This window comes from Geotrypetes seraphini, chromosome 6 (genome assembly GCF_902459505.1).
Source record: "Geotrypetes seraphini chromosome 6, aGeoSer1.1, whole genome shotgun sequence".
NCBI lineage: Eukaryota > Metazoa > Chordata > Amphibia > Gymnophiona > Dermophiidae > Geotrypetes > Geotrypetes seraphini.
Window position 1 is genome coordinate 57,941,311 of NC_047089.1, and position 27,132 is coordinate 57,968,442.

The window sequence follows — 27,132 nt, forward strand, 5'->3', positions numbered from 1 at the left end:
AGCTTTGCTCCCTAGCTCAGAGGTTTATACTCATGTCTCCATCCTACCTTCTCTCAGAAATTATCTTCATTTTTGCATAGGCTTTTGGTACTTACAGTACAAAAATTTGCCATTTGGTCTTGCCTCTTCTCCTCGTGTTTTCATGACGTGTTTAGTAGTAATTGCAGCAACCCTTCGCAGGTGGGAATTCCATGTTTTCCCCTACCTAGACGACTGGTTGATCAAAGTGTCATCATTGCAAGCAGCTCAGATTCCAATCAGCTTAGCTGTTCATCTCCTAGAGCTGCTTGAGTTTGCTGTCAATTATTCAAAGTCTCATCCAAAACCATCCCAGTCGTTGGAACACAGTTGAACACCATCCAGGGTTGAGCTTTTCTACCTCAGCAGAGAGTAGACAATCTCATTCATCTGTGTCAAACTAGATCCACTTTGAGGTGAACTTCTGCTTGTCATATTTTACACCTTCTAGGTTACACTGCATCCACAGTACATGTGACTCCATTTGCACATCTCCACTTCAGAATACCTCAGTGGACCCTCTCCTCCCATTGGTCTCAAGCCATGGGACCCTTTACTGCTTGGCATTTAAGTGATCATGGATTTTCTTCACTTACTACAGTGGTGGATGGTTCCTTCCAATCTCAACCGAGGTCTTCTGTTTCAGCCCCTTCAGCACTAGAAAATGTTGACTACAGATGCTCTATGCTGTGCTGGGAGCTCACCTCGACAATCTCCACATCCAAGGGCAGTGGACTTCTCAGGAAAAAGAACCTCCATATCAATCTCCTCGTGTTGCTTGTGATAGGCAATGCTCTCAAAATGTTCCAAGACAAACTATATTCAATATACTATCTGAACAAGTGAGGGGAAGAGAATATTACTCCCTTTGCAAGGAAGTCATCCAGTTCTGGTCTTGGGTGACAGTATGGGGAATATCTCTTAGAGCAGTTTATCTAATGGGCAAACAGAATGTTCTAGCAGACTTCATCAGCCTCATGAGTGGTCTCTCAGCACATCTGTCTTACATCAAATCTTGTCTTGGTGGGAAGCACCAGAAATAGACCAGTTTTCATTTGAACAGAAATCTTCCTCAGTTTTGCTCTAGACTCTTTGTCCAGATCACATGGCTCTGGATGCCTTTCTTTATGATTTTTGTCCAATCCCTCTCATAGGGAAGACTCTACAGAAACTTCACCAAGGAAGCTATGGAAATTAGAACCATTTTCAACACTTTTGACACAGAACAAGGGGTCCCTCTTTCATCCCAGACCCCACTCTCTGGCTCCGACAGCATGGTTCCTCTCCTCAGCCTACCAGCTTTCATCTGCTGTATCAGATGTTATTCAGGCTGGTTCATAGACAGTAACGCAGAAGATAAAGGCGCGTGCCGACAACTGAGCGCAAGACGGAGGTGCGTGCCGAAGAAAAAGATTGTTTTTAGGGGCTGCGACAGGGGGATTTGTTGGGGAGCCCCCCCCCCACTTTACTTAATACAGATCGCGGCGGTGTTGTGGGGTTTTGGAGAGTTGTAACCTCCCACATTTTAGTGAAAACGTAACTTTTTCCCTAAAAACAGGGAAAAAGTTAAGTTTTTAGTAAAATGTGGGGGGGTTACAACCCCCCAACGCAGCGCCCCCACAACGTAGCCCCTAAAAACAGTCTTTTTCTTTGGCGCGCGCCTCCGCGCTGCGCTCAGTTGTCTGCTCGCGCCTTTGTCCTGGCGCGCTTTTGACCTGACACTATTCAGGCTTCCAGGAAACCATCTACTCAGAGGTGTTAATATTTTTAGGTTCTCTTCCTGGTGGACATTATATTCTCTCCATCCAGTCTTCTGTCCTCTTCCATCCATTTTGGACAGCCTTCTACATCTTTCTAACTTTGGTCTAAAAGCAAGTTATCTCTCTATCTCTCTTTACCACCAATTGCATTCCCATCACTGTGAACTCTACAGGAAGTTTGTCACAATCATTAACTCAGTCTTTCCAACATTCAATTGCAATCCATGGTCATCCATCCAAGCATTCACATCACTTATATAACTATTCAGATCAATCTCCACTTCCGTCATACTCTTGTGAGAATATAATGCCTGCTTGTCCTCAGAGAAATCAAAGATACTTATCTATAGCAGGTGTTCTCCAAAGACAACAGGCATACTGTATATTCTCACAAACCACCCACCTTCCCTGGTTGCCTTCTTAACTTTTTACTATACTGAAGGTCCTGTGAGTTGATGTCGGGCAGGAACCTTTGCATCTGCATTCACGCAGTGGAGGCACTGCCTCAGAGATTGAAAGTAACAATGCACATGGCAATGTCAGCACCGGGTTCTATGGATGGCATTACCAACACATGAGAATATATGCTTGCTGTCATCAGAAAACAGCTGCTACAGATAAGTATATTCTTTGGGTTCAGTAAGGCCTGGATTCTGTAAATGGTACCTAAATCATCTAGAGCCTAGAAAAACTGTGTCAACACACGTGTCACTCACACTTAGGCACCATTAACAGAATCGCAGCTACCGGCGCATAAGAAAAAACTTAGGCACCAGTAATGTAGGCCATGGTTTTAAAGGCGTACTATTCTGGCACCTAAGTGTTTTGGAGAATCGTATCCAGCAGCACCTTAGGTTATCTCTACTCCTAAATACACCTACTTTGACCTAAGGTATCATTAGGCACCATGCTGAAGGTGCGATTCCAGCGCCTACTTTTTAAATGTAGTTTTAATCAGTTTTTAAATGGTGCATTCAATTACTGCACTAATTAAAGCCGATTAATGCAATTAAGTTAGGCGTCAGTAGGTATGATCTAGGTACCATTCACAGAATTTGGCCCTAAGTGAGCATCTCTGTAAATATTGGAAACATGTTTAAGTGGAATAATGCAGTGTTTCTCAACTCGGTCCTGGAGTACCCCCTTGCCAGTGAAGTTTTTGGGATATCCACAATGAATATGAATTAAAGAAATTTGCATATAATGGAGACCATGTGTGCAAATCAAGTTTATGCATATTCATTGTGGATATCCTGAACACCAGACTGGCAAAGGGGTACTCCTGGACCGAGTTGAGAAACACTGAAATAATGTACTCTTACAGACTCTTGCTTGATGGAAAATGTCCTCTTTTCAAGTGTAGCCAAAGCATAAATGGAACTGGAATAGTGTTGTAGGGAATTACAGAGTAGTTGGGAATTCTTAGAACACTCTTTAACTGTAGTAGGATGCACTTGGACCAGTTCCTCATGCTATATTTGTGCATGAGGAGCAGGTCCATGTTTGAGAGCTTCAGGAAATGAGTCAGATGGTAAGAATTGCTGGTTCTTTCATGTTTTAGGGATTTATATAATGCTGTACTTCTCTATAAAGCTTAGCCACAGCATTCTTAATATATCAATTGTTTTAGTAATAACAAATACACATGCATCCACCAATGATTTAAGCATAAAATATTTGAATGCTTCTTAATGTTTTGATTTTTTTGACCTCAGTGTTGCAGCTTACATGACCTATACTTTCACTGAGAAGACCTCAACACCTCAATCATCAAGTCATTATTTAAACTTTAAGTATAGTTTTTTTTCATGTTTTTTACTCTTAACATTATCTTATCAACAACAGTAGTACTCATCTGTTTTAGAGAAATGGTCATCCAGGGGACAGTACTCTGAAATGATTCATGTTTTGTGGATACTGTCTCAAGTAACGCCCCTGCAAAAAATATACATATTAAAAAATTATCAAGGATATATTTCTTGGTAATATCTTCTGCAAAAAAAAAAAATCTTCAAATATAGGAAATAGGAAAGGAGTGGTAAAGGAGGAAAAAGAAGTGGCGGATAGACTAAACATGTTATTTTCGTCAGTATTTACAAAAGAGGACACATCCAACGTGCCGGAACCTGAAAAATTCTTCAAAGGAGATGAAGCAGAAAAATTAACATCCATCAAGGTAAGTCTTGAGGACATATACAAGCAGATAGATAGATTAAAAACTGACAAATCTCCGGGCCCGGACGGAATCCACCCTAGGGTATTGAAAGGACTAAAGGAGGAAATAGCGGAACTACTACAGCAGATTTGTAATATATCCCTGAAAACAGGAGTGATCCTGGAGGATTGGAAGATAGCTAATGTTACGCCCATCTTTAAAAAAGGGTCGAGAGATGACCCGGGAAACTACAGACCGGTGAGTTTGACTTCAGTTCCGGGGAAGACGGCAGAAGCGCTGATAAAAGACAGCATCGATGAGCATCTAGAAAGGAATAAACATGGCTTCTGCAAGGGAAGATCGTGCCTAACGAACTTATTGCACTTCTACGAAGGAATAAACAAACGGATGGACAAAGGGGACCCCATAGACATCATATACTTAGATTTCCAAAAAGCCTTTGACAAGGTACACCTTGAACGCCTACTACAGAAACTGAAGAACCATGGGGTGGAAGGAGACGTACACAGATGGATCAAAAATTGGTTGGCAGGTAGGAAGCAAAGGGTAAGAGTGAAGGGCCACTACTCGGACTGGAGGAGGGTCACGAGTGGTGTTCCGCAGGGGTACTCGGGCCGCTGCTATTCAATGTATTTGTAAATGATCTAGAAACAGGGACAAAGTGCGAAATAATAAAATTCGCAGACGACACCAAACTATTTAGTGGAGTTAGGACTAAAGAGGACTGCGAAGATTTACAAAGGGACCTGAATAAACTAAGAGAGTGGGCGACGAGATGGCAGATGAAGTTTAATGTAGAGAAATGTAAAGTCTTGCATGTAGGAAACAGAAACCCGAGATACAGCTATACGATGGGAGGGCTGGTAATGGATGAAAGTACCCAAGAAAAGGACCTGGGGGTAATAGTGGACAAGACAATGAAGCCGTCGGCACAGTGCGCAGCAGCCTCTAAGAAGGTGAATAGAATGCTAGGTATTATCAAGAAAGTTATTACAACCAGAACGAAAGAAGTTATCCTGCCGTTGTATCGGGCGATTGTGCGCCCGCATCTGGAGTACTGCATCCAATATTGGTCGCCGTACCTTAAGAAGGATATGGCGATACTCGAGAGAGTTCAGAAAAGAGCGACACGACTGATAAAAGGTATGGAAAACCTTTCATATGCTGAAAGATTAGAGAAACTGGGGCTCTTTTCCCTAGAAAAGCGGAGACTTAGAAGGGACATGATAGAGACTTACAAGATCATGAAGGGCATAGAGAAAGTGGAGAGGGACAGATTCTTCAAACTTTTGAAAATTACAAGAACGAGAGGGCATTCGGAAAAGTTAAGAGGGAACAGATTCAGAACCAATGCTAGGAAGTTCTTCTTTACCCAGAGGGTGGTGGACACCTGGAATGTGCTTCCAGAGGGTGTGATAGGACAGAATACGGTATTGGGGGTTCAAGAAGGGATTAGATAATTTCTTGAAGGAAAAGGGGATAGAAGGGTATAGATAGAGAATTACTATACAGGTCCTGGACCTGATGGGCCGCTGCGTGAGCGGACTGCTGGGCATGATAGACCTCTGGTCTGACCCAGCAGAGGCACTGCTTATGTTCCATCTACAGTCAAGATGACATTGTCGTCATAAGAAACAGTATAAGTATTTTCAGTTTCCTAACAGCTGCAACTAATCAAAACCTCCAGTTCAGCTCATCGTCTTCCACTCAAGTTCAACATTTAATCCCCTGGCTAACCGTTTTCAAATAGAAGATCCAATATTGTTCCTTGAAATTCAAATGCTGTTCAGTGTTACTTGATCAATGATTCACCACCTTAAATCAAAAATAGAATGATACTTGTCCAGCCAGTGTTGAACTAGAGGAACTTGTGATCATTAAGACAAAACTTAATAGGATGATTACTCCATCTTATATTTAGCAATCCTCAAGTAAATATAATTAAATAAACCACATTGTGACTATTACAAGTTGTGTTAGACTGCACATGAATAGCCATTCCCAATTTTGTATCTCATCAAACTAGTCTTGAAATTGAAAAGGGACACCATTGACATATCCCACAGGTTGTATACTGAAAAAGAGTATCTCCCATTGAAAGCTTTTGATAACGATGGACTGCCAATTGTTCCATAATTGTTTTCCCCTTTTTTTATAAGCTATAGCAGGAAATTCAGCAAAGGACGAAATTAGTTGCAAAACATACCAATGTTGTTTCATCACTTGAACACAATGTGAAGCCAGTGTAGGAAAAGGCAGCACACAAACCAATTTATCTTCTGGTTAATTCGATCAATCCTGGATTAAGAGTCCTCTTGAGAAATTTGAGCTCACAATAAGCTTGCTTGATGGCTTTCTTCAGATAACCTATTTTATGGAATCTTTAAGCTCTTCAGCATTCTTATTAAATTCAGTCACAGAAGTACACAGTCAGCAGACACAAATAAATTGGCATAGGTAAATTAAACTTCAAACATATGGATGTAAACTGCCAAAATTTAATAAACTGTTCCTTTTAATAATTTATGATAGAGTGGTGGTAATTTTATCACAATTTTCCATATCCAAATGTCCAAATATTCAATCATCTTCTGATGGTAAGACATCACAAACTGCAAAGAAGGTTCCAAAGCATTCAGCCAAGAAAGAAAAGATTGTAATTCCAATTCTGTGCCAGTCCATAAAAAAGAACATAATACAAAACACACTTCCATTAAAAAATCTTTAAGAAAACTGGAGCAGTATACAAAAATTCATATTCAAACCGAGTCACGTATAAAGCAGCAACTGATGGAGGTAGAAAGTACCCATACCCACTTCCAATATTTGTTGGTAAAAATTGCCACAATACCAAAAGTAATATTCATTAATCACAAAACATGTCAGTTGTAATAAAATTTCTGGTTTAATTTGGGTAGAATGAGTATGAGAGCTGCAGCTTTAACCTCAAGTGCTCCAGATTGAGGTATTTCTGTGTATAAGGAAACAATATCTAGAATGATTAGCCAAGTAACTTCAGATAGAAAATCCAAAGATTCTAGGATCCACAGCAAACAATAAGCTTGTACAAGCGTCACTTTAGGTTGTAAAAATTTATCAATAAACTGAGATAAAGGTTCTAGAATTGATTGTCATGTGGACACAGTAGAGCACTGCAGAGGAACAGTTTTTGAACCAGAAAATCTGAGCGCTCTAGAACAGGCCAGTCAGTGTAGTGATGAAAATAACAATATTCAGACCATATTGCTTACAAAGCTCTTAGAACCTGGCAGGAAAGTCTCAGTTTGCTACTGGGAAAGAGCATTTGGCCTCAAATTTACATGACCTGTATGCAATAACCTTGGTGCAGTCAGTGTTAATAGAATGGTTATTGGTGGTAATACAAAATTTCCTGTTTGTTGTAGGTATAGAAGAGAATATTCAGGAAGTAGTTGGACATATCACAGAAGGTGTCTGTAGACCTCTGAAGGTGGGATATTATTGTTATATGATTGTAGTGGCTCTTAAAATTTAGCTGAAATGTTTTATCATCATTGAGGAAGTACACTGTGGATTATATTGTCTTAAATTTCCTTTTTTTCAACAATATCATTTAAAGCAGGGGTGTCCAACCTTTTGGCTTCCCTGGGCTGCATTGACCGAAAAAAATGTTTCTGGGGCCGCAAAAAAATGCAAACGCTGCAGCAAGACAGAGGAGGGAGCCGGCAAGACGGTAAACACCCAGGGGCAGCAGAGGAAAACACTGCATCGCCCTCAACCGGGGCAGCACAAAATACTTCACGGGGCCGCAGGTTCGACACCCCTGATTTAAAGTATACTAGTTTTTTCATTATTTTCATAATTAAATTAGTATTTCATACCAATTGCTTTTTTTTCTGCAATAATATTATTTAAAGTGTACCAGTTTTTTTGTTATTTTCATAATTAAATTAGTATTTCATACCATTTCACATGCTGAGTGACCAAAAATTTACAATGAAAGTTCTCCCCTTAAATAAGACTCATTTTAAGAGGGATTTTCTTTTATTGTTTCAAGAGAATAAATAACAATAAATCTATGTAGATTGAGCGATAAGCAATGCAATGGGGGAAGCCACAGGTGCTATGGCACCCCCAAAAATCCACCATCGCAACGCTGCTCCTGCCGATGCTGAGCAAAGAAAAACAAACAAGCAAACCACGGGACCACATTGTTCGCGGCTGTTGATCCCACCCACCTCTGGCATCGCTTCTAGTTCTGGGGCAGAGCTGGCAGCCATGATGAGGAACAGTATGACCTCCTGGTTTGTCTGTTTTTCTGGTTCAGAAAGGGATAGTTACTGGAGGGGGTGGGGGAGAGGGTAGATGCTAGATGTGGGAGAGGGGAAAAATGGACAGATGCTAGATGTAGGGGGAGAGGATGTTTGAGTGGGAGAGAGGGGACAGACAGATGAGAGGGAACAGGGGGAGACGCTGGATATGGGGGAGGTGAAAGGGGACAGATGTTGGATAAGGGAGAAGAGAGGAGGCATATACTAGATGTAGGAGGTTGAAGAGATGAGACAGACATTGGATGGAAGAGGGAAAAGGGCAGATGCCGGATGTGGAGGGGAGGATAGATGAAGCAGACTGAGTAGATGGGGGAGAAAGAGGGAGCAGATGCTGGGTGGAAGGGGAAGAAAGAGGAGAGAGAAGACACCAGTGCACAAAAGTTCTTAACACCCTAAACTGTACTGTTCCCTTAGGTTTTTGCAGCCCAAATACATGACCTTGCATTTCTTAGCATTAAATCTTAGCTGCCAAATTTCAGACCATTCTTTAAGATGATAATGTGAATAATATAAGGAAGGACCTAGCGAGGCTTGAAGAATGGTCTGAAATTTGGCAGCTAAGATTTAATGCTAAGAAATGCTATCCAGTCTTTTGCATTGAGTGTCACATGTATGACTTTCTCCCGGTTGGCGAGAAGTTATATGTATGTACTCACTGCAAAGAGCTCCTAGCTCTCAGAGAACGAGTATGTTCCCTTGAGGCTTGGAGGAGCTGAGGAAGGCAGAGAAGTACATAGAGAAGACCTACAGGTATGATGTAGAGAAGTCCTACCTCCAGTCTGGTAGCCCCTGTGCTGCCTTGAAGGAGAGAAGTCTCCTAGAATGAGAGCATCACCCTGGTATAGTAGGAAATAATCCTGTAGCTAGGACCTGCCCACCAGGGGATGCAATATCTTCTCACACCAAGGATGTATCTCCAGGGGCTTCTGCCCAGGAGGGAAAAGTTAGGACAGGGTTGTAGTTGGTGATTCGATTATTAGGCATGTAGATAGCTGGGTGGCTGGTGGGCATGAGGATTGCCTGATCACTTGCATGCCTGGTGCAAAGGTGGCGGACCTCACACATCACATAGATAGGATTTTAGATAGTGCTGGGGAGGAGCCAGCTCTCCTGGTACATATAGGTACCAATGGCATAGGAAAATGTGGGAGGGAGATTCTGGAAGCCAAATTTAGGCTCTTAGAAAGCTGAAATCCAGATCCTCAAGGGTTGCACTTTCAGAAATGCTCCCAATTCCACGTGCAGGACCCAAGAAAAAGGTAGAACTCCAAAATTTCAATGCATGGTTGAGACGATGGTGCAGGGATGAGGGATTTAGATTTGTTAGAAACTGGCTAATCATCTGGGAAAGGGGAGCTTGGGCCGAAAGGACGGACTCCACCTTAACCAGGATGGAACCAGGCTGTTGGCGCTAACGTTTGAAAAGGAGATAGAGCAGCTTTTAAACTGAGATGTGGGGGAAAGCCAACAATCACCCAGGAGTATATGGTTTGGTGTGAGGTATCCTTGGAGGATACTATTGAAAAAGGATATTTAGGGAGTCCTGGTAAAGAGGGTCCAATAATGGTGAAAGAAAGCCAAGACGGTTTAAGAGGAAGGCAGAATAAAAGACTCAAATTTTCCCTGTCTTCTCAGCAGACTGTAGTTGCAAAGAAAAAACACAATTTGAAGTTTCTGTATACAAATGCTAGAAGCCTAAAAAATAAAATAGGAGAGTTAGAGTATATAGCATTGAATGATGAGATAGATATAATAGGCATCTCAGAGACCTGATGGAAGGAGGACACTGTGTTACCTGGGTACAAATTATATTGCAAGGATAGAGTAGATCAAATTGGAGGTGGGGTTGCGCTATATGTTAAAGAGGGAATTGAATCAAATAAAATAAACATTCTTCATGACATAGATAGCAATGTGGAATCCTTATGGATAGAAATTCCATGTGTGAAGGGAAGGCATATAAAGGTAGAGTTATACTACCGTCCCCCAGGACAAAATGAGCAGACGGATGAAGAAATGTTTTCAGAGATTAGGAAATCTGGAGAAATGGGCAACACTATAATAATGGGTTTTGGAAAGGGACGTCTGCAGCTTGTTTATTGATTGGGACTGGCAGTAAGTTGAACATTGCTGGACCCTTGCTGAAGCTAATTTTCCCTTTCCGTTTTCTGCTTTAATGTACAGTGCTATGGTAGATTTGATTAACAGCACGTTAATTCTTAACAATCTTCTGGGATTAGACCTTGAGAGTGTGTAACATCTGAGACTGTGTTTTCAGAGCATAATTTGAATCAAATTGAAGATTTCAAAAATACAACTGAGTGAGTAGCACCCATTTTGGAGGGTTTTTTTAGACCCATGAAACACTTTAACAGGTCTTTTTTTTTTCTCAAAATATTTATTTTGATTTGAGGTGCTCCTCGAAAGGAGATAGTACTGCTCTAACATTGCTCCATCAGGGAGTACTATGGAGGTAAAATTCTTAGATATCATAAATGACTGCTTCTTGGAGTAACTGCTCCAAGAACCGACAAGAGGGGGTGCTATTTTAGATTTGGTCCTTAGTGGAATGCAAGACATAGTACAGGAGCTAACTGTGTTGGGTCCGCTGGGAAACAGTGATCATAACATGATCAAATTTGAGCTGATACCAGGAGTAACATCGCAAAAGAAATTACTATAGGGGCATTTAATTATCGAAAGGGAAACTATGATAAAATGAGGAAAATGGTTAAAAATAAGCTAAAAGGATCAGTTGCAAAGGTTAGGACTGTAAACCAGATGTGGATGTTATTTAAAAATACCATTGTGGAAGCCCAGACCAGATATATTCCACGTATCAGCAAAAGTGGAAAGAAATGGAAATGAGAGCCGGTGTGGTTAGAGCCAAAAAAAATCATTTAAAGAATGTAAAAAGGATCCGAATGAAGAAAATAAGAAGAAACAAGCACTGGCAAGTTAGATGCAAAGCTTTGATAAAGACAGCTAAGAAAGAATAAGAAGAGAAACTTGCAAAAGAGGCAAAAACTCTTAGCAATTTTTTTAGGTACATCAGAAGCAGAAAACCTTTGAGGGAATCTGTGGGACCTTTGAATGATCAAGGAGCAAAAGGGGCACTCAGGGAGGATAAGGCCCAATGGAAAGACTGAATGAATTCTTTGCTTCGGTCTTTACGGAAGAAGATGTAAGACAGGGGTGCCCACACTTTTTGGGCTTGCGAGCTACTTTTAAAATGACCAAGTCAAAATGATCTACCAACAATAAAATTTTAAAAAAACACAACGCACACTGTACACATAGAAAATGTTAATTATCATTCCTTTTCCAGGGTTTTTCAAAGAGGTCAAAGCAGATGACTCTATGCACTATCACCTCAGTAACAACCATACAAAAATAGACAAATATACCCCCTCCCTTTTTACTAAACCACAATAGCAGTTTTTAGAGCGCAGGGAGCTGCGCTGAATGCCCAGCGCTGCTCTCGACGCTCATAGGCTCCCTGCGCTAAAAAACTCTATTGCGGTTTAGTAAAAGGGGACCTTAGTGTAAAATATAGACAGCAGATATAAATTCAGACACATTTTGATTACTAAATTTAAAATAAAATCATTTTTCCTACCTTGTCTGGTGATTTCATGAGTCTCTGGTTGCACTTTCTTCTTCTGACTGTGCATACAATCTTTCTTCCCTTCTTTTAGCCTGTATGCTTCCTCTCCTCCAGACCTCGTTCCCTCCCCCAACTTTTCCTTCCTCTCTCCCTGCCCTTTCTTTCTCTCTGCCTCCCTTTCTTTTTTTTTCTATTTCTCTTCTTTCCTTCTGTCTCCCTGCCTGCACTTTTTCTTTTTTTCTTCCTGCCCTCCCCCAAGCCACTGCCATCGGGAACCAGGACCCTAACCGCCACCAATAACAGGCCCGAAAGCCGACAACGCCCCAAGCTCTCCCTGCTTCGGCCGACCAGCATTCCTCTTCCCGACGTCAATTCTGCCGTCGGGGAGAGGAAGGCTGATTGGCCCAAGATCGCGATCGAACTATTGGGGGAAATGCTGCCGGGTCCTGACTTCACGGAAACAGAAAGTAGGCAGGACCCGGCAGCAAGAAGAGCAAATGCTTCACTAACCTATCTCCCGCCTTAGCCCATAGCGAACGCTTGCTTTAGGGCTCTCAACATGAGCATGCCGGCTTCCCTTCTCCCCCCCGGTTTCGGAGGGAAGAGAAGGGAAGCCGGCACGCACACGTTAGAGCCACAGAGCATAAGTTCGCTACGGGCTGAAATCTCCAAGCCGGTTTTTTTTTTTTTTTTTTTAATGTTCAGCAGCGGCGGCAGCAGCAGATGACAGCTGGGCGGACCGCCCAGCTAAAAGGCCCTAGAGAGAACACTGGAGAGGAAGGCTGATCGGCCCGGTAGAACAGGACGGCAACACGAGTCTATCATGGAGCCCGGGATGGGCTCCGCGATCGACTCGCGTTGCCTTCTTGAGCTACTGGTCGATCGCGGTCGACGTGTTGGGCACCCCTGATGTAAGAGATCTACCTGAACTGAAAATGGTTTTCATGGGTGATGTTACGGAGGAACTGAAAGAAATCTCGGTGAATCTGGAAGATGTACTTAGCCAAATCGACAAGTTAAAAAGTGATAAATCGCCAGGACCAGATGGTACTAAAAGAACTCATACATGAAATTGCTGACCTGCTGTTAGTGATGTGTAACCTGTTGCTAAAATCTATAGTACCTGAAGATTGGAAGGTGGCCAATGTTACGCTGATTTTTAAAAAGGGTGAGATCTGAGAAATTACAGACTGATAAGCTTCACTTCAGTGCCAGGCAAAATAGTAGAAACAATTATAAAAAGTAAAATTGTGGAACACGTAGACAAACATGATTTAATGAGACGGAGTCAGCATGTGTTCAGCCGAGGGAGATCTTGCCTCACCAATTTGCTTGACTTCTTTGAAGGTGTGAATAAACATGTGGATAAAGGTGAGCCAGTTGATATAGTGTATAGATTTTCAGAAAGCTTTTGATAAAGTTCCTCACGAGAGGCTCCTGAGAAAATTAGTGTCATGGGATAGGTGGCAAAGTTCAGTTGTGGATTAGGAATTGGTTATCGGATAGAAAACAGAGGGTAGGGTTAAATGGTCATTTTTCTCAATGGAGGAGAGTAAACGGTTTTAACAACCACATTTTATCAGCTGAAAGAGCTACTGATATAATCAAAGTAGATGGCAGTGCTGCCTCTCTATCAGATGTTTCCAACATTTCAGATACATTTAAGGGTTCTTGATCTGGTGAAGTTTTTAGGACTTGATTTCTTTTTTTCAGGAAGATAATATACAGAAGAAAATGGAGGCAACAGTTCCTCCGAAATTCTCAATATTTCTAGTAAATATCTTTTGAGCATTTCCCTAAGTGTTACAGATGTAAGTCTAGGGAAATTAATCAATCTTAAATTATAATAATGTGAATTGTTTTCAAGCATTTCAACTTTCCTTCTAAGATTGACATTGTCCTTTATCAAGTTCTCATGCAATTGTTTAAAAGTTGTTATTTTCTGGTCGTGTTTCTGAAGCAAAACATTAGAAGCAGTCACTTCAACTTTCATATCTTTTAACTCTTCAGAATGTTCCAATAGTTTCTTTTCAGTTTGCTGAAGATTGGGACTTATGGCCTTCACCAAACCAGCCATAAGATCCCATAAAGACTCCAGGGTTACCACTGCTGGTTTTTCAAGTGATATTAAAGATGTAGTAATAGGAATATTCTCACCAGCCGAGGAAAGAGAGAGACAGAAAGAAAGAAAGACAGACATACACATCTATTCTAGCACCTGCTAATGTAACAGGTTTAAATACTAGTAGAAGAAATAAGCTCCTAGAAAAGACTGAACCAAGTTCTGCTTCTGTTGCAGCACTTACTGATTTGACCCAAATAGAGGCATTCAAAGTTATTTATGAGGAAGCTGTATTGTGCTGTTAGTTGGTGTCTATGTGGAAAGTCTCTGTAATATGTTGTCTACATATGGGAAAGGGTTTAAGAGAAAGCATATAAACTACTAGAGACAATGCATTTCAAGATGTATCAACATTTTTTCAGCCTATGCCCCTCATATTTGGAATACCTTGCCAACATATGTAAAAGAAATAAAAATCTTAGATCGATTTAAAAGCAATCTAAAAAGCTTATTTAAGGAGACTTTCACATTACACATAAGTTCTTTCCAACAGATTTTTTTTTTTTTTTTTACAAACCTTAAATTTATTCCCTAATTTGTTTGTTCCTTAATTGTTCTCTGTCCTATAAGGAATGCATTTCTGTTCCCCCCCCCCCCTTTCTACAGAGTCAAATGTAATGTTCTTATTTTAGGTAGTATTTCTTTTATGTACCCAATTTTTAATTTTTTTGTATCTCTCTTAGAAATCTTGATAAGCGTTTAGCTCAAATTTTTAATTAACTTGAAACGAGTAGCAAAAGGTCTTTCAAGGCATGAAAATAGAATAAAAACCCAGTGACCATCAAAACAAATGGTATTTTTCAAGCTTTTCTAGTGCAGTCTTTTCTAGTTCAAGGAATTTGCAGCTGCTTTTGGTATGCTGGGTAGAATTCTAGTTTGTACTGGTAGGAATCCATGAAATTAGCTCATTGCCAGCAGAAGCAAGTATCGTGAAAGCTTGTAGGGACCAAGGAAAGGAATGCACCTGCTTTTTTAATGTTGCAGCTTAGTGACAGAATAAAAATCAACTTCCTTAAGAAAGAGTTGAAATGTGTTTAAAAATATGAAATGGTATCTGTTTCTGTCCTAGATAAATGATATTCTAGTGCTACCCAAAAGTACTTTATATCTAGAAATACACATTTTAAAATACTGTTATTATATGGATTTTAACAGGTCCGAATTGAGCAAGTAATCATTTCAGAACCAGGAGCAGTTCTGTTGTATAAAATCTCTAATCTACTGAAGTTCTACCACCACACAGTCAGGTAAGTTAAATTGTCTATGTTGATCAGGCTTGTCCAGCCTTTTTCTATCAGGGGTCACATTTTATATTTTGTAATATTTGGAGGGCCAAAACACACATACGCATATGTACTCTCTGAAGAATGAGGTGATACGTTGGACTAACTTGTTACATTTTTAGCTAGTTTTCAGACGTCAAAACTTCCTTCCTTTAGTCAGGACAGGCATATTAGAACAACACTATTCTGTCCAGACTTAAAAGAGGAGGTTTTGGCCTCCGAAAACTAGTCAAAATTTATTTAGGGCTCTTTTATAAAGCAGCGTTACCAGTTGGTGGTACACTGAATGCAAAGAAGCCAATTCAGTTTCCATGGACTTCTTCACATTCAGTGCACGTATTTACTGCTTAGAAAAATAAGTTGACTGGACCATTGAGAGCTCTTGTGGATTTTCAGAAGTATAAGAAACTTCTGAAAACTACATTATTCATAGAAGCATTTCAATAAATACTTCTTTCCAGGATTATGAATGTTTCTGTATTTATACACTGTCAAGTGTTGTAAAATATGGCTGATATGAAGGACCTGTTATTTGTATAATATGTGTTGAATGTTTTTATTTTATATGATTGTCTTTTGTAAAACTGCCTAGTTATAGACGGTTAAGAAATCTTTTTAAATAAATAAATAAAAAGGAACCCTTAGTCCTATAAAAAGATGTCACCTTAATTTCATATTTATTAACTTTTAAAGTACATTAAGATTTTTACCACATTTCTTCATCCTCAATTAAAAATAAAATTCTTTTTTCTTCATTTGCAGTTCAGCCATTTTATTTTTTTCTAATTGTGTGCAATTTCTCTGCCTCTCTCTCTTCCTCCCTTCTCTCCCCTTGCACGATTCCCCATTGCCAAGTCTGAAGTCTGGTTGGGGCTGGGGAGGCTTAACCTATGGGTTCCCCACTAGAGACATAGCCAGCCTTCAGATTTTTTGGGATGGGGCCCAGGACTGGGTTAGGGTGGGGAGGAGTAATATATTCCCTCCCGCCTTGTGCATTACAATTAGTCCCTTTGCTGCCAGCCAAAGAAATACTCTGCTGAGCCACACCCCTCCTTCTGGTTCTGCTGTAGTAACATGGAAGTCGGCAGGGTGCCTCCAGCCATCAACTCCAGGATGCCACTAGCATGCTCAGTTCTTTCGCAAACTGAGCATATGTGAGAAGTCCCAACGTCAGCGGCTGGAGGCACTCACTGACTTCCTGGATACTGCAGCAGTGTCAGGAAGAGGAGAGCGGCTCAGCAGTGAATTTCTTTAGCTAGTGAGGCTTTGGCATCCTTACCAGCCATTTAATGGGTATAGTGCAGGTTTGGAGGGGGCCTGAACCAAAAGTAGGAGGGCACAGCCCCCCATGGCTACACCACTGTTCCCCATTGCCTCAATAATGTCAATAGCAGTTAGGGATTTACCCCAAATTTTGTTAGTTTATTGTGGAAACTTACTTAAATTGTTTGGGATCTTCCACAGTGGTCAAAGGGGTGATGTTGGCTACACAGTGGGACGACTCCTCTCTAAGTGTTCTTGCTTCAGCAGAAATTCCTGATCAGGAGCTAGAGGAATAGTCTGAGAATGATTGGGGGGACTGGAAGTCTGATTTTATGCCTTTATTGTCCCACAGTGAATTGTCCCCTCTGGGGATTTGGGGGTCACAAATGGAGACTGGAAGTCAGGAGATGGTAGTACCCTTTGAGCAAGGGGAAGACCCCACAGTACTAAACTAAACTAAACCTTAAGTTTATATACCGCATCCTCTCCACGGAAGTGGAGCTCGGCACGGTTTACAAGAACTTAAAATATAAGACGAGAAAGGAAAAGGTTTACATGAGCTTATATATAGAATGGAAGAGTAAGAGGAAAAATAGAATTACATGTTAGAGAAGAGCCAAGTTTTCAGTTGCTTGCGGAATAGTTGGAGAGAGACCAGGTTCCGCAACAGGATAGTAAGGTCGTTCCAGAGACCTGTGATTTTGAAGAGAAGAGATTTTCCCAGTTTACCTGCATAGAGAATACCGCGTAGAGAGGGGAAGGATAGTTTATATCTTTGGGCGGGTCTGGTACGCTGCATATTTAAAGCGACGGTATTGCTGGAGCTTATCCCAGAGTTAGTCTCCACAGGCTGCAGGGGCGATGTGCTCAAAAAGTGTTTCCTAGGTGCAGATTTCATTTTTTTCTGTCACAACCGGATCTTAGTGGGAGGTCCCGGAGGACTCCTTAAGGGGAGCTAAGACAATGACAAGGCTGTATCCCATGGCTCCTGAATTTAAGCTGTTTATTTGTCCAGCCTAAGGTAGCTCAGGTTACCAAGTGGATTTCCCTCCCTAGTGAGGGGGGTGTAGTCTTGAACAAGGCGCAGAACCACAGAGTGGATGTAGTCCTCAAGTGTCAGTTTGAAGCCTTAGCCTTGGGATTTAAGGCAGCCTCAGCAGCCTCTTTTATGACTTCTGCCTGTCATACCAGAGTCCATCTTACTACAGACATGGACATTGAAGTGTGCTCGCAACTAGTCATGGCAGGAATAGACTCTGTAGCGGATGCCTTGTATGACATTATTACAATCTTGAGCAAAGTCTCAGCCTATTCCATTTTACCCAGAGAATGCTTTGGATTAGACAGTGGGCGGAAGATTCAGCCTCTAAAGCCACCGTAAGCAGACTCCTTTTTAAGGGGCAGATGCTTTTTGGAAAAAGTTTGGATGATTATCATTCTAAGACACTTCCAGACAGTAGACCTCGGAATTCTCAAGGGTCTACTTGGAATAATTTTCATGGTGCTGTGTGCTTTCATCAGTACTCTGGAGGATTCTCTACCCAGAGAGTGGTGCAGGGTTCCAGACAAAGGTACGGAAACTCTGTTTCAGTTCTCCACTTACACTTACAGTTCTCTGCCCTTCCATTCGGGCTGATAATGGTGCCACACATCTTCAAGATAATGATGGTGGCAGTGGCCGATCTCCAGAAGTGTACGAGTTTCTCTCCATATAGTCCCTTCATTTTTGCAGAAAGTGGTGTCATTCCATGTCAATCAAGAAGTCATATTACCTGCCTTCCAAGCCATGGGTTCTAAGAGGAGGGACAAAAGTTGAACTTGCCAAATATACGGAGAAGTCTTCTGCGATACTTGGAAGTAACCAATGACTTTTGTCTTTCAGATCATCTTTTTGTTTTAACCAGTGTGGTGAGACTAGGCAAGCCTGCATCTAAGGCGACTATCTCCAGATTAATTTGTATGGCCTTGAGTGCATATTCTACTAGAAGTGTGGTATCTTCGTAGGCAAAAATCAGGGCAATTCCTTATGAAGAGATTTCTAGAGCAGCTACATGGTCTACCCTTCATTTACAAAGTTTTATAGGGTGGATGTGGCAGTGAGAGGATTTTACTTTTGAGTTCTCGGTGTTAAGGGCAGACTCATCTGTCCTGCCCTAGACTCAGGAGAGTGCTTTGGTGTGTCACATATTATTAGGATTCATATGTACCAGAAGGGAAGCTTAGGTACTTACCTCAGTAATCTTCTTTCTGAAAGGACATATGAATCCTGACACCGCGTCCTGTCAATCTGGAGTTTGCCTGTTTACTGTTCAGGCAAACACTTGTGTCCAGAGCTGGAGATTTTTCATGTTAGTTGGAGGTATGCAAAACAAACAAACAAAAAAAGAGTAAAGCAGTAAGTGAGCTCCATGAGCTCTATGAGCTCCAAAAGTTCAATGCTGATTGAATTTTGATGGGTGGTTGCTGTTTTATTCCACCTACAGTATGTTGTTTATGGTGTTGTTTAACCTTATTAATTATTTCTTATAGAGCAGAACAGAAGTAATTCAGTGGGGAGCATTCTGTGCACAAGTCAAAACTTCTCATGCCCAGATACCAGTAGCTAGTATTCTGTTACTGACCAAGTTAATAGAATTGACTGTTCATATACAGTTGCAAAACATTATGATCTTCCACAAATTTGGACATCAGTTATAATTCAGCTTTAGAAGGCTGCAAAGTATGAAAAGTCTCTTACTATCATTAATTAGATAGCTTTGAGTCTCTTACTGTCATTAATTGGATACCTTTGAGTCGTGGTAATCCAGTTGTACTTTTGCAATTTGATATATCTGCAGCTTTTAATTCAGTCATGCACTCACTCACTTTTGTTAATAAGACTGAGTGAATTGGGCAGGACCAGGATAGTACTTGGTTTATTTTGACTCATTGATAATATAAAGTGAAGAAAAATCTCCCATTCTTGGGTGCCATCATGTGAGGTTCCTCACATGATGTGGGGCTCTTCTATTTTCCCCAAACTGTTTATTAGCTTTATTAGCTTTTCAAATCACATCAAATTAGAGGAAGATGTGAATTTGCTTTCTTAAGCAGATGACATATTTTTTTCCATCCTTGGTAGTCCAGATCCCATTTTTTGGGGAATATTACAAACTGTATAATTAAAATAGAACTACTGCTTGGTGGTAGTAACTCAGTGGTTGAAATGCACTGATTAAAACTGAATCCAGAAAAGTCAGAGTCACTGTGGATGGACTTGAGTTTTGCTCCCATGATCCATGGCTGCAAAATTGTTTCTAGGCCAGTATTCCAACACTTGGGAGTTTTGTTGCATAAAGAGTTATGGTTAAAGTAGCAGGTTCCTTCTGTTATTCATTTGTGTTTTGTCATGCTATGCCTTTAAATCAGGATTTGACTGTGTTAGTACATGTGTTTATGTCATGTCTAAGATATATTTTCTGAAAGTTTATTTTGTGAGCTGCCACAGAAGAGAATCAATAGACTGTAGGTAGATCAGAATAAGGTTGTGTGAGAGCACCAGGGAAGTAAAATTCCTAGATGTAATAAATAACTGCTTTTTGGAGCAACTGGTTTAGGAACCAACAAGAGGGGAAGCTATTTTAGTAGAATGCAGGGCATAGTACGAGAGATAAGTGTTAGATCCAGTGCGAAGCAGTGATCTTAATTGTGATCAAATTTGAGCTAATATCTGGAGTAAAGTCACTAACAGCATTCAATTTTGGAAGGACAATTATGATAAAATGAGGAAAATTGCTAAATAGAAGCTAATAGGATTAGCCGCAAAGTTTAGGACTTTAAACCAGGCATGGATGTTGTTTAAAAATTCCATCTTGGAAGCCCAGACCAGATGTATTCCATGTATTAACAAAGGTGGAAAGAAGAGCAAACAACAAGCAGCATGGTTAAAACTACATAAATATCTTTAGCATGTTTTGTGGTATATCAGATAAAGTTGATATAACCCTATCCCTAATCCTACTTTTCTGCATAGCCCTGCACCGAACCACACCCCTTCTGCATAGTCCCACCCCCTTTGGTGACATCACAGGCTATACCCCTTTTTCAAGATGGTGATGAATAGTGGATGTCCCATGTTACTTACTGTTTCAAACTGCTCACCATCATCTGTGATAAAAAGTGACGTCAATCACCTGACACTACTCCCCTGTAGTCCTGGAGGAGCATGCAAAGTATATTTTCCTTGTGACTGTGTTGCAACCAAAATTATAAAACCACTCTTTCCCAATAGGGAAAGGTATTGGGACTTGTATGCCACCTTTTTGTAGTTTTACTGCCACACTCAAAGTGGTTTACATACAGGTTTTTCAAGCATTTTCCCCATCTGTCCCAGTGGGCTCAATCTTTCTAATGTACCTGGGGCACTGGAGGTTTAAGTGAGTAGCACAGGGTTTGTGGTACCACTGTTTGATCATGATAGAGTATAACCTACATGGAGTGGCATATGTGGTTCTGGCCACTTTATTGGGAAGACTAGATGTACCATGTAGGTCTTTATCTGTCATCATATTCTATTTTATTTATTTAAAAAAAAATATTTTCCACCTACAACATAGACAGATTACAATAAAACAAACACAGAATATTTCACATAATCTTCACAACAAAACAAACTACAACAAGTAACCCTGCTACATCATTCCCTCTTTGAAAATTTCAAATATAAAATCTCACAGACATTTAAATCAAAAAGGAATATTTCATAACTTTTCGCTCTAGAAAAAAGCGCATACAAATAAGTAAGTTTTCAATTCCTTTTTAAAAAGGTTTTAACTCCCTACATAATCTCAAATGATCTGGATACTGGTTCCACAGTCATGGACCTGCAACTGAAATGGCTGTTGTCTGTGTCCTTTTATGATGAGTCTCCCCAACTGACTCAATTGAAAATCGCATCACTCTTTCAGAACTTGTTGGCAGGTACTTCCTCATTGCATGTGTTAAATAACAAGGTGCTGTGCCATAGATTGTTTGATGCACAATTGTCAAAACTTTATATTCAATCCTAAACTCCAGTGTAATTGTTATCCCAGGACAAGCAGGCAGCATATTCTTTACGCATGGGTGACGTCACCGACGGAGCCCTCGGTACGGATTTTTTTAACTAGAAAGTTCTAGTTGGCCGCACCGCGCGTGCGCGAGTGCCTTCCCGCCCGACGGAGGAGTGCGTGGTCCCCAGTTTCTTCGTTTCCGCGGAGCGAAGAAGACGCGTGTTTTTTCAACGGCCGTTGAACTAACTTTTTTGCCTTCTCGCTCGCAAATTTTTTTCAATTATTTTCTTTCTTACCTTCGGGTAGCCTTTTCTTTCAATTTGTAAAAAAAAAAAAAAAAATTTTTTTGCTTTCTTTTCCTTTTTTCGACTTTGCCCCGGCGGGGCCTGTTGTCACTATACAGGCCTCCGGGTTTGATTTTGCGGAGGCCGTATTCCCATTCATGCCCCCGCAGCCAGGTTTTAAGAAGTGCCAGCGGTGTGCACGCCCGATCTCCCTCACTGACCCACACAATTGGTGCTTGCAGTGTTTGGGTCCGGAGCATCGGGCGGACTCCTGCACCCGCTGTGCCACTCTTAAAAAGTGAACACTTAAGAATCGCCAAATTCAACAGAACATCTTATTCGGCACCGGGTCTGCGATGGACTCCTCGGCATCGACGGCGGTGCCATCAAAATCGACACCAACTACTTCGACACCGCCCGACCCGACATCGGCGCCGCTGGTGCCAGGTAAGCCGGCTAAGAAGCCTTCCTCTTCCCTCGAGCGCCCGCCAGCCACAGTGGCGGCACCGACTTTACCGGCTTCACGCCGGCCCCGGAAACGCTCCGCCCCGATTTCGGTGAGTGCCTCGTCATCGGCCTCCTCATCGCCGGGGCGTGGAGCGGCACCTAAGGAACCGAAGCAAAAGAAAGCGGTTCCGGTGCCACCCCTGGATGACCGCATCGCGGCCATCCTCCAAACACAACTACAGGAACAGCTGCAGCATCAACTCCAGCACCTGTTGCCTACTATCCTGGCACCGCTCCTTTCGGTACCAGACCGGCCCGAGCCCCGTGCCGAACAACCGGTATCCACCCCATCGGTACCAATCAATACATCCATGCCGATTCTCTCGGCTGAACAACTCCACACCCATCCTGTGGTTCACTCACATACCACTACGGATCCGCCTCGGGACCGGGCGGGGCACCGTTCTTCCCGGGACCGGGATCGCCACCGATCTTCCTCTCCCGGTACCATTTCGGTGCGCTCTGGTAAATCTCTATCTAAGACCCACCATACCGAGCCTTCCACCCCGGTTTCTCGGCATGCGCACCCGGAGGTCCGGGACCCGGACTTATGGGAAGAATCCCCCCCCGGTACCGAGGAGGATGTCTCCTCATCGGACGAGGACCCCTCAGCACCCGATACCACTTCCAAACCTGAGCAATCCTCGTTCTCAAAGTTCCTCAGGGAGATGTCAGCCGCTTTGTCTCTCCCTCTTGAGTCAGACTCCAAAAAATCCCAAGCCTTTCTGGAGGCCTTGGATTTTGAGCAATCACCTAAGGAGTTCCTCAAGTTACCCGTGCACGACATCCTACGGGAGACTTTTTACAAAAATTGGGAGAACCCTCTTACGGTACCCGGGGCTCCCCGCAAGCTGGATAACCTCTACCGAGTTATCCCGATTCCAGGGTTCGATAAATCTCAATTGCCCCATGAGTCTCTTCTGGTTGAATCCACCTTGAAGAAAACTCAGGGCTCCAGCGTCTATGCCTCCACCCCTCCTGGCAGAGAAGGCAAAACTATGGACAGGTTTGGCAAGAGGCTCTATCAGAATGCCATGCTGGCCAACAGGGCGAACAATTACTCCTTCCATTTTTCATTTTACATGAAACACTTGGTCCAACAGCTGTCCGCCCTCCAAAAGTATCTTCCGGAGAGAAAGATTCCACTTTTCCAACAACAAATTTCTGGTCTCCTTCAGCTGAGAAAATTTATGGTCCGTTCTATCTACGATTCCTTCGAACTGACCTCCCGTGCCTCTGCCATGGCTGTCGCCATGCGCCGCCTGGCCTGGCTGAGAGTATCGGATTTGGACATCAACCACCAAGACCGTCTGGCCAACGCTCCCTGTCTCGGGGATGAACTTTTTGGGGAGTCCCTGGATTCCACTACCCAGAAACTCTCGGCCCATGAAACCAGATGGGATACCCTGATTAAACCAAAGAAAAAGGCTCCACCTGCTCGACCTTACAGGCCACAATCCTCCTATCAGCGCAGGTTCTCAGCCAGACCACTCAATCCGCCGTCGCAACAACCTCGGCGACCCCGTCAGCAACAACACCATACCCAGGCTCGTTCTCAGTCCAACCAACCCACCAAGCCTCTTCAACCTTCAAAGCCTTCTCAGCCCTTTTGACTCTTCTCTCCAGGGCATAGCCAGTCTTCCACCTTCATTGCCTCTTCCACAACCAATCGGAGGCCGTCTCCACATCTTCTTCAGCCGTTAGGAGGTCATCACATCGGACCAGTGGGTCCTCAACATCATCCGCCACGGCTACTCTCTCAACTTCCAGACTCCTCCACCAGACAACCCTCCCGTAGAGTCTGCTTCTCACTTCTCCCAAACCCCCCTCCTCCTGAGGGAGGTCCAATCCCTCCTTCTTCTCAATGCCATCGAAGAGGTGCCTCCGGAACAACGGGGTCAGGGATTCTACTCCCGCTACTTCCTGGTTCCCAAGAAGACAGGAGACCTCCGTCCCATTCTCGATCTCAGGGACCTCAACAAGTGTCTAGTCAAGGAGAAGTTCAGAATGCTCTCCCTTGCCACGCTCTACCCTCTTCTCTCTCAGCACGACTGGCTATGTTCCCTGGACCTCAAAGAGGCCTACACTCACATTCCAATCAATCCGACTTCACGTCGCTTCCTGCGATTTCAGGTTCAACACCGCCACTATCAGTACAAAGTGCTACCTTTTGGCCTCGCTTCATCACCCAGGGTGTTCACCAAGTGCCTTATTGTGGTGGCGGCCTTCCTCAGGTCTCACGACCTCCAGGTGTTCCCCTACTTGGACGATTGGTTGGTGAAAGCACCTACGTCTCCACGTGTGCTACAAGCCACTCATCACACCATCTCTCTCCTCCATCTCCTGGGGTTCGAGATCAACTACCCCAAGTCGCATCTGCTTACCACACAGCGACTTCAATTCATTGGAGCAGTTCTCGACACCACACTAATGAGGGCGTTTCTCCCCTCCGACCGTCAACGGACACTGCTCCACCTCTGTCGTCAGGTGCTCCTTCATCACTCCGTCCCGGCCCGTCAGATGATGGTCCTCCTGGGCCACATGGCCTCGACGGTCCATGTGCTTCCTCTGGCGCGACTCCACCTCAGGACACCTCAATGGACTCTTGCCGACCAATGGTCACAGACCACGGATCTTCTTTCTCATCCCATCTCTGTGACATCGTCTCTTCATCAATCTCTTCAATGGTGGTTGAACTCCTCAAATCTTTCCAGGGGTCTTCTTTTTCATCTACCCCCTTACTCCATGATCATCACCACGGATGCCTCCCCCTATGCGTGGGGAGCGCACCTCGGAGATCTACGCACCCAGGGACTCTGGACCCCTCAGGAGCGTCAACATCACATCAATTTCCTGGAACTCAGAGCCATGTTCTATGCTCTCAAGGCCTTCCAGCACCTTCCCTACCCTCAGGTTCTTCTCCTGTGCACAGACAATCAAGTCGCCATGTACTACATAAACAAGGAAGGCGGCACCGGATCTCGCCTCCTTTGTCAGGAGGCTCTCCGCATCTGGACCTGGGCCACGGCTCGCAATCTCTTCCTCAAGGCTGTCTATATCCAGGGCGAACAGAACTCCCTGGCCGACAACCTCAGCCGCATCCTTCAACCTCACGAATGGACTCTGGACCCTTCAACACTCCACTCCATCTTTGCTCGCTGGGGCACTCCGCAGGTGGACCTCTTTGCAGCGCCTCACAACCATCAGCTGCCCCAGTTCTGTTCCAGACTCTTCTCTCCTCATCGCCTGACCCCAGATGCATTCCTGCTCGACTGGACGGATCGGTTCCTCTATGCTTTTCCTCCACTACCTCTGATGTTGCGGACGTTATTCAAACTCCGCAGGGACAGGGCCACCATGATTCTCATCGCTCCTCGGTGGCCTCGCCAACACTGGTTTTCCCTCCTGCTTCAGCTCAGCTCCAGGGAGCCCATTCCTCTTCCTGTGTTTCCTACTCTACTTACACAACAACATCAGTCTCTACTGCATCCCAATCTGTCTTCGCTCCACCTGACAGCTTGGTTTCTCTCGGGCTGACCTCCCCAGGGAATCTGTCTCAGCCTGTCCGTCTCATTTTAGACGCCTCCAGGAAACCGACCACCCTCCAATGTTACCATCAGAAGTGGACCAGGTTCTCCTCTTGGTGCCTACAGCGTCATCACGATCCCACCTCTTTGCAGGTGGAAACGATACTGGACTATTTGCTCTCTCTGTCCAATGCTGGCCTCAAGTCTACCTCAATCAGAGTCCACCTCAGTGCCATCACTGCGTTTCATGAGCCTATCCTCGGGAAACCTCTCACGGCTCATCCACTGGTCTCCCGATTCATGAGAGGCCTCTTCAATGTCAAACCACCTCTGAAACCTCCTCCTGTTGTCTGGGACCTGAATGTGGTTTTATCAGCCCTCATGAAACCACCTTTTGAGCCTCTTGCCACAACTTCGCTCAAACTTCTCACCTGGAAGGTGCTTTTCCTCATTGCCATCACCTCTGCCAGGAGGGTTAGTGAGTTGCATGCACTGGTAGCTGATCCACCGTTCACTGTTTTTCACCATGACAAAGTGGTTCTGCGTACCCACCCTAAGTTCCTTCCCAAAGTGGTCTCAGCTTTTCACCTCAACCAGTCCATTGTGTTGCCTGTCTTTTTCCCGAAACCTCATTCACATCCTGGGGAACAGGCATTACACACTCTAGATTGCAAGCGTGCCCTGGCCTACTATCTTGATCGTACAAGGGCCCACCGCTTGTCCCCTCAGCTCTTCCTGACCTTCGATCCTAACCGTCTAGGTCGCCCTGTCTCTAAACGGATGCTGTCCAACTGGCTCGCAGCCTGCATCGCGTTCTGTTATGCTCGGGCCGGTCTGTCACTAGAAGGTGCTGTCACGGCTCACAGGGTTAGAGCTATGGCTGCTTCTGTTGCTTTCCTCCGTTCCACACCCATTGAGGAAATCTGCAAGGCTGCCACTTGGTCCTCAGTTCACACGTTCACTACTCACTACTGCCTGGATGCATTCTCCAGACGGGATGGGCACTTCGGCCAGTCTGTACTACAGAATTTATTTTCCTAATGGCCAACCATCCCCCCTCCCTCTTTGTTAGCTTGGCGGTCACCCATGCGTAAAGAATATGCTGCCTGCTTGTCCTGGGATAAAGCACAGTTACTTACCGTAACAGGTGTTATCCAGGGACAGCAGGCAGATATTCTTACGTCCCACCCTCCTCCCCGGGTTGGCTTCTTAGCTGGCTTATCCTAACTGGGGACCACGCACTCC

At 43.4% G+C, this 27,132-nt stretch overlaps 1 protein-coding gene across 1 annotated transcript in view; it reads left to right on the forward strand.

The window, feature by feature from the left end:
• The window catches only part of COG6 (component of oligomeric golgi complex 6), a 166,532-nt gene that overhangs the window by 93,379 nt on the left and 46,021 nt on the right, over positions 1 to 27,132 (forward strand). Inside the window, exons 11-12 of the mRNA XM_033950073.1 lie at positions 7,359 to 7,423; positions 15,149 to 15,240. Coding sequence (XP_033805964.1) covers positions 7,359 to 7,423; positions 15,149 to 15,240 — 157 coding nt within the window. The remainder of the gene's footprint in view (positions 1 to 7,358; positions 7,424 to 15,148; positions 15,241 to 27,132) is intronic.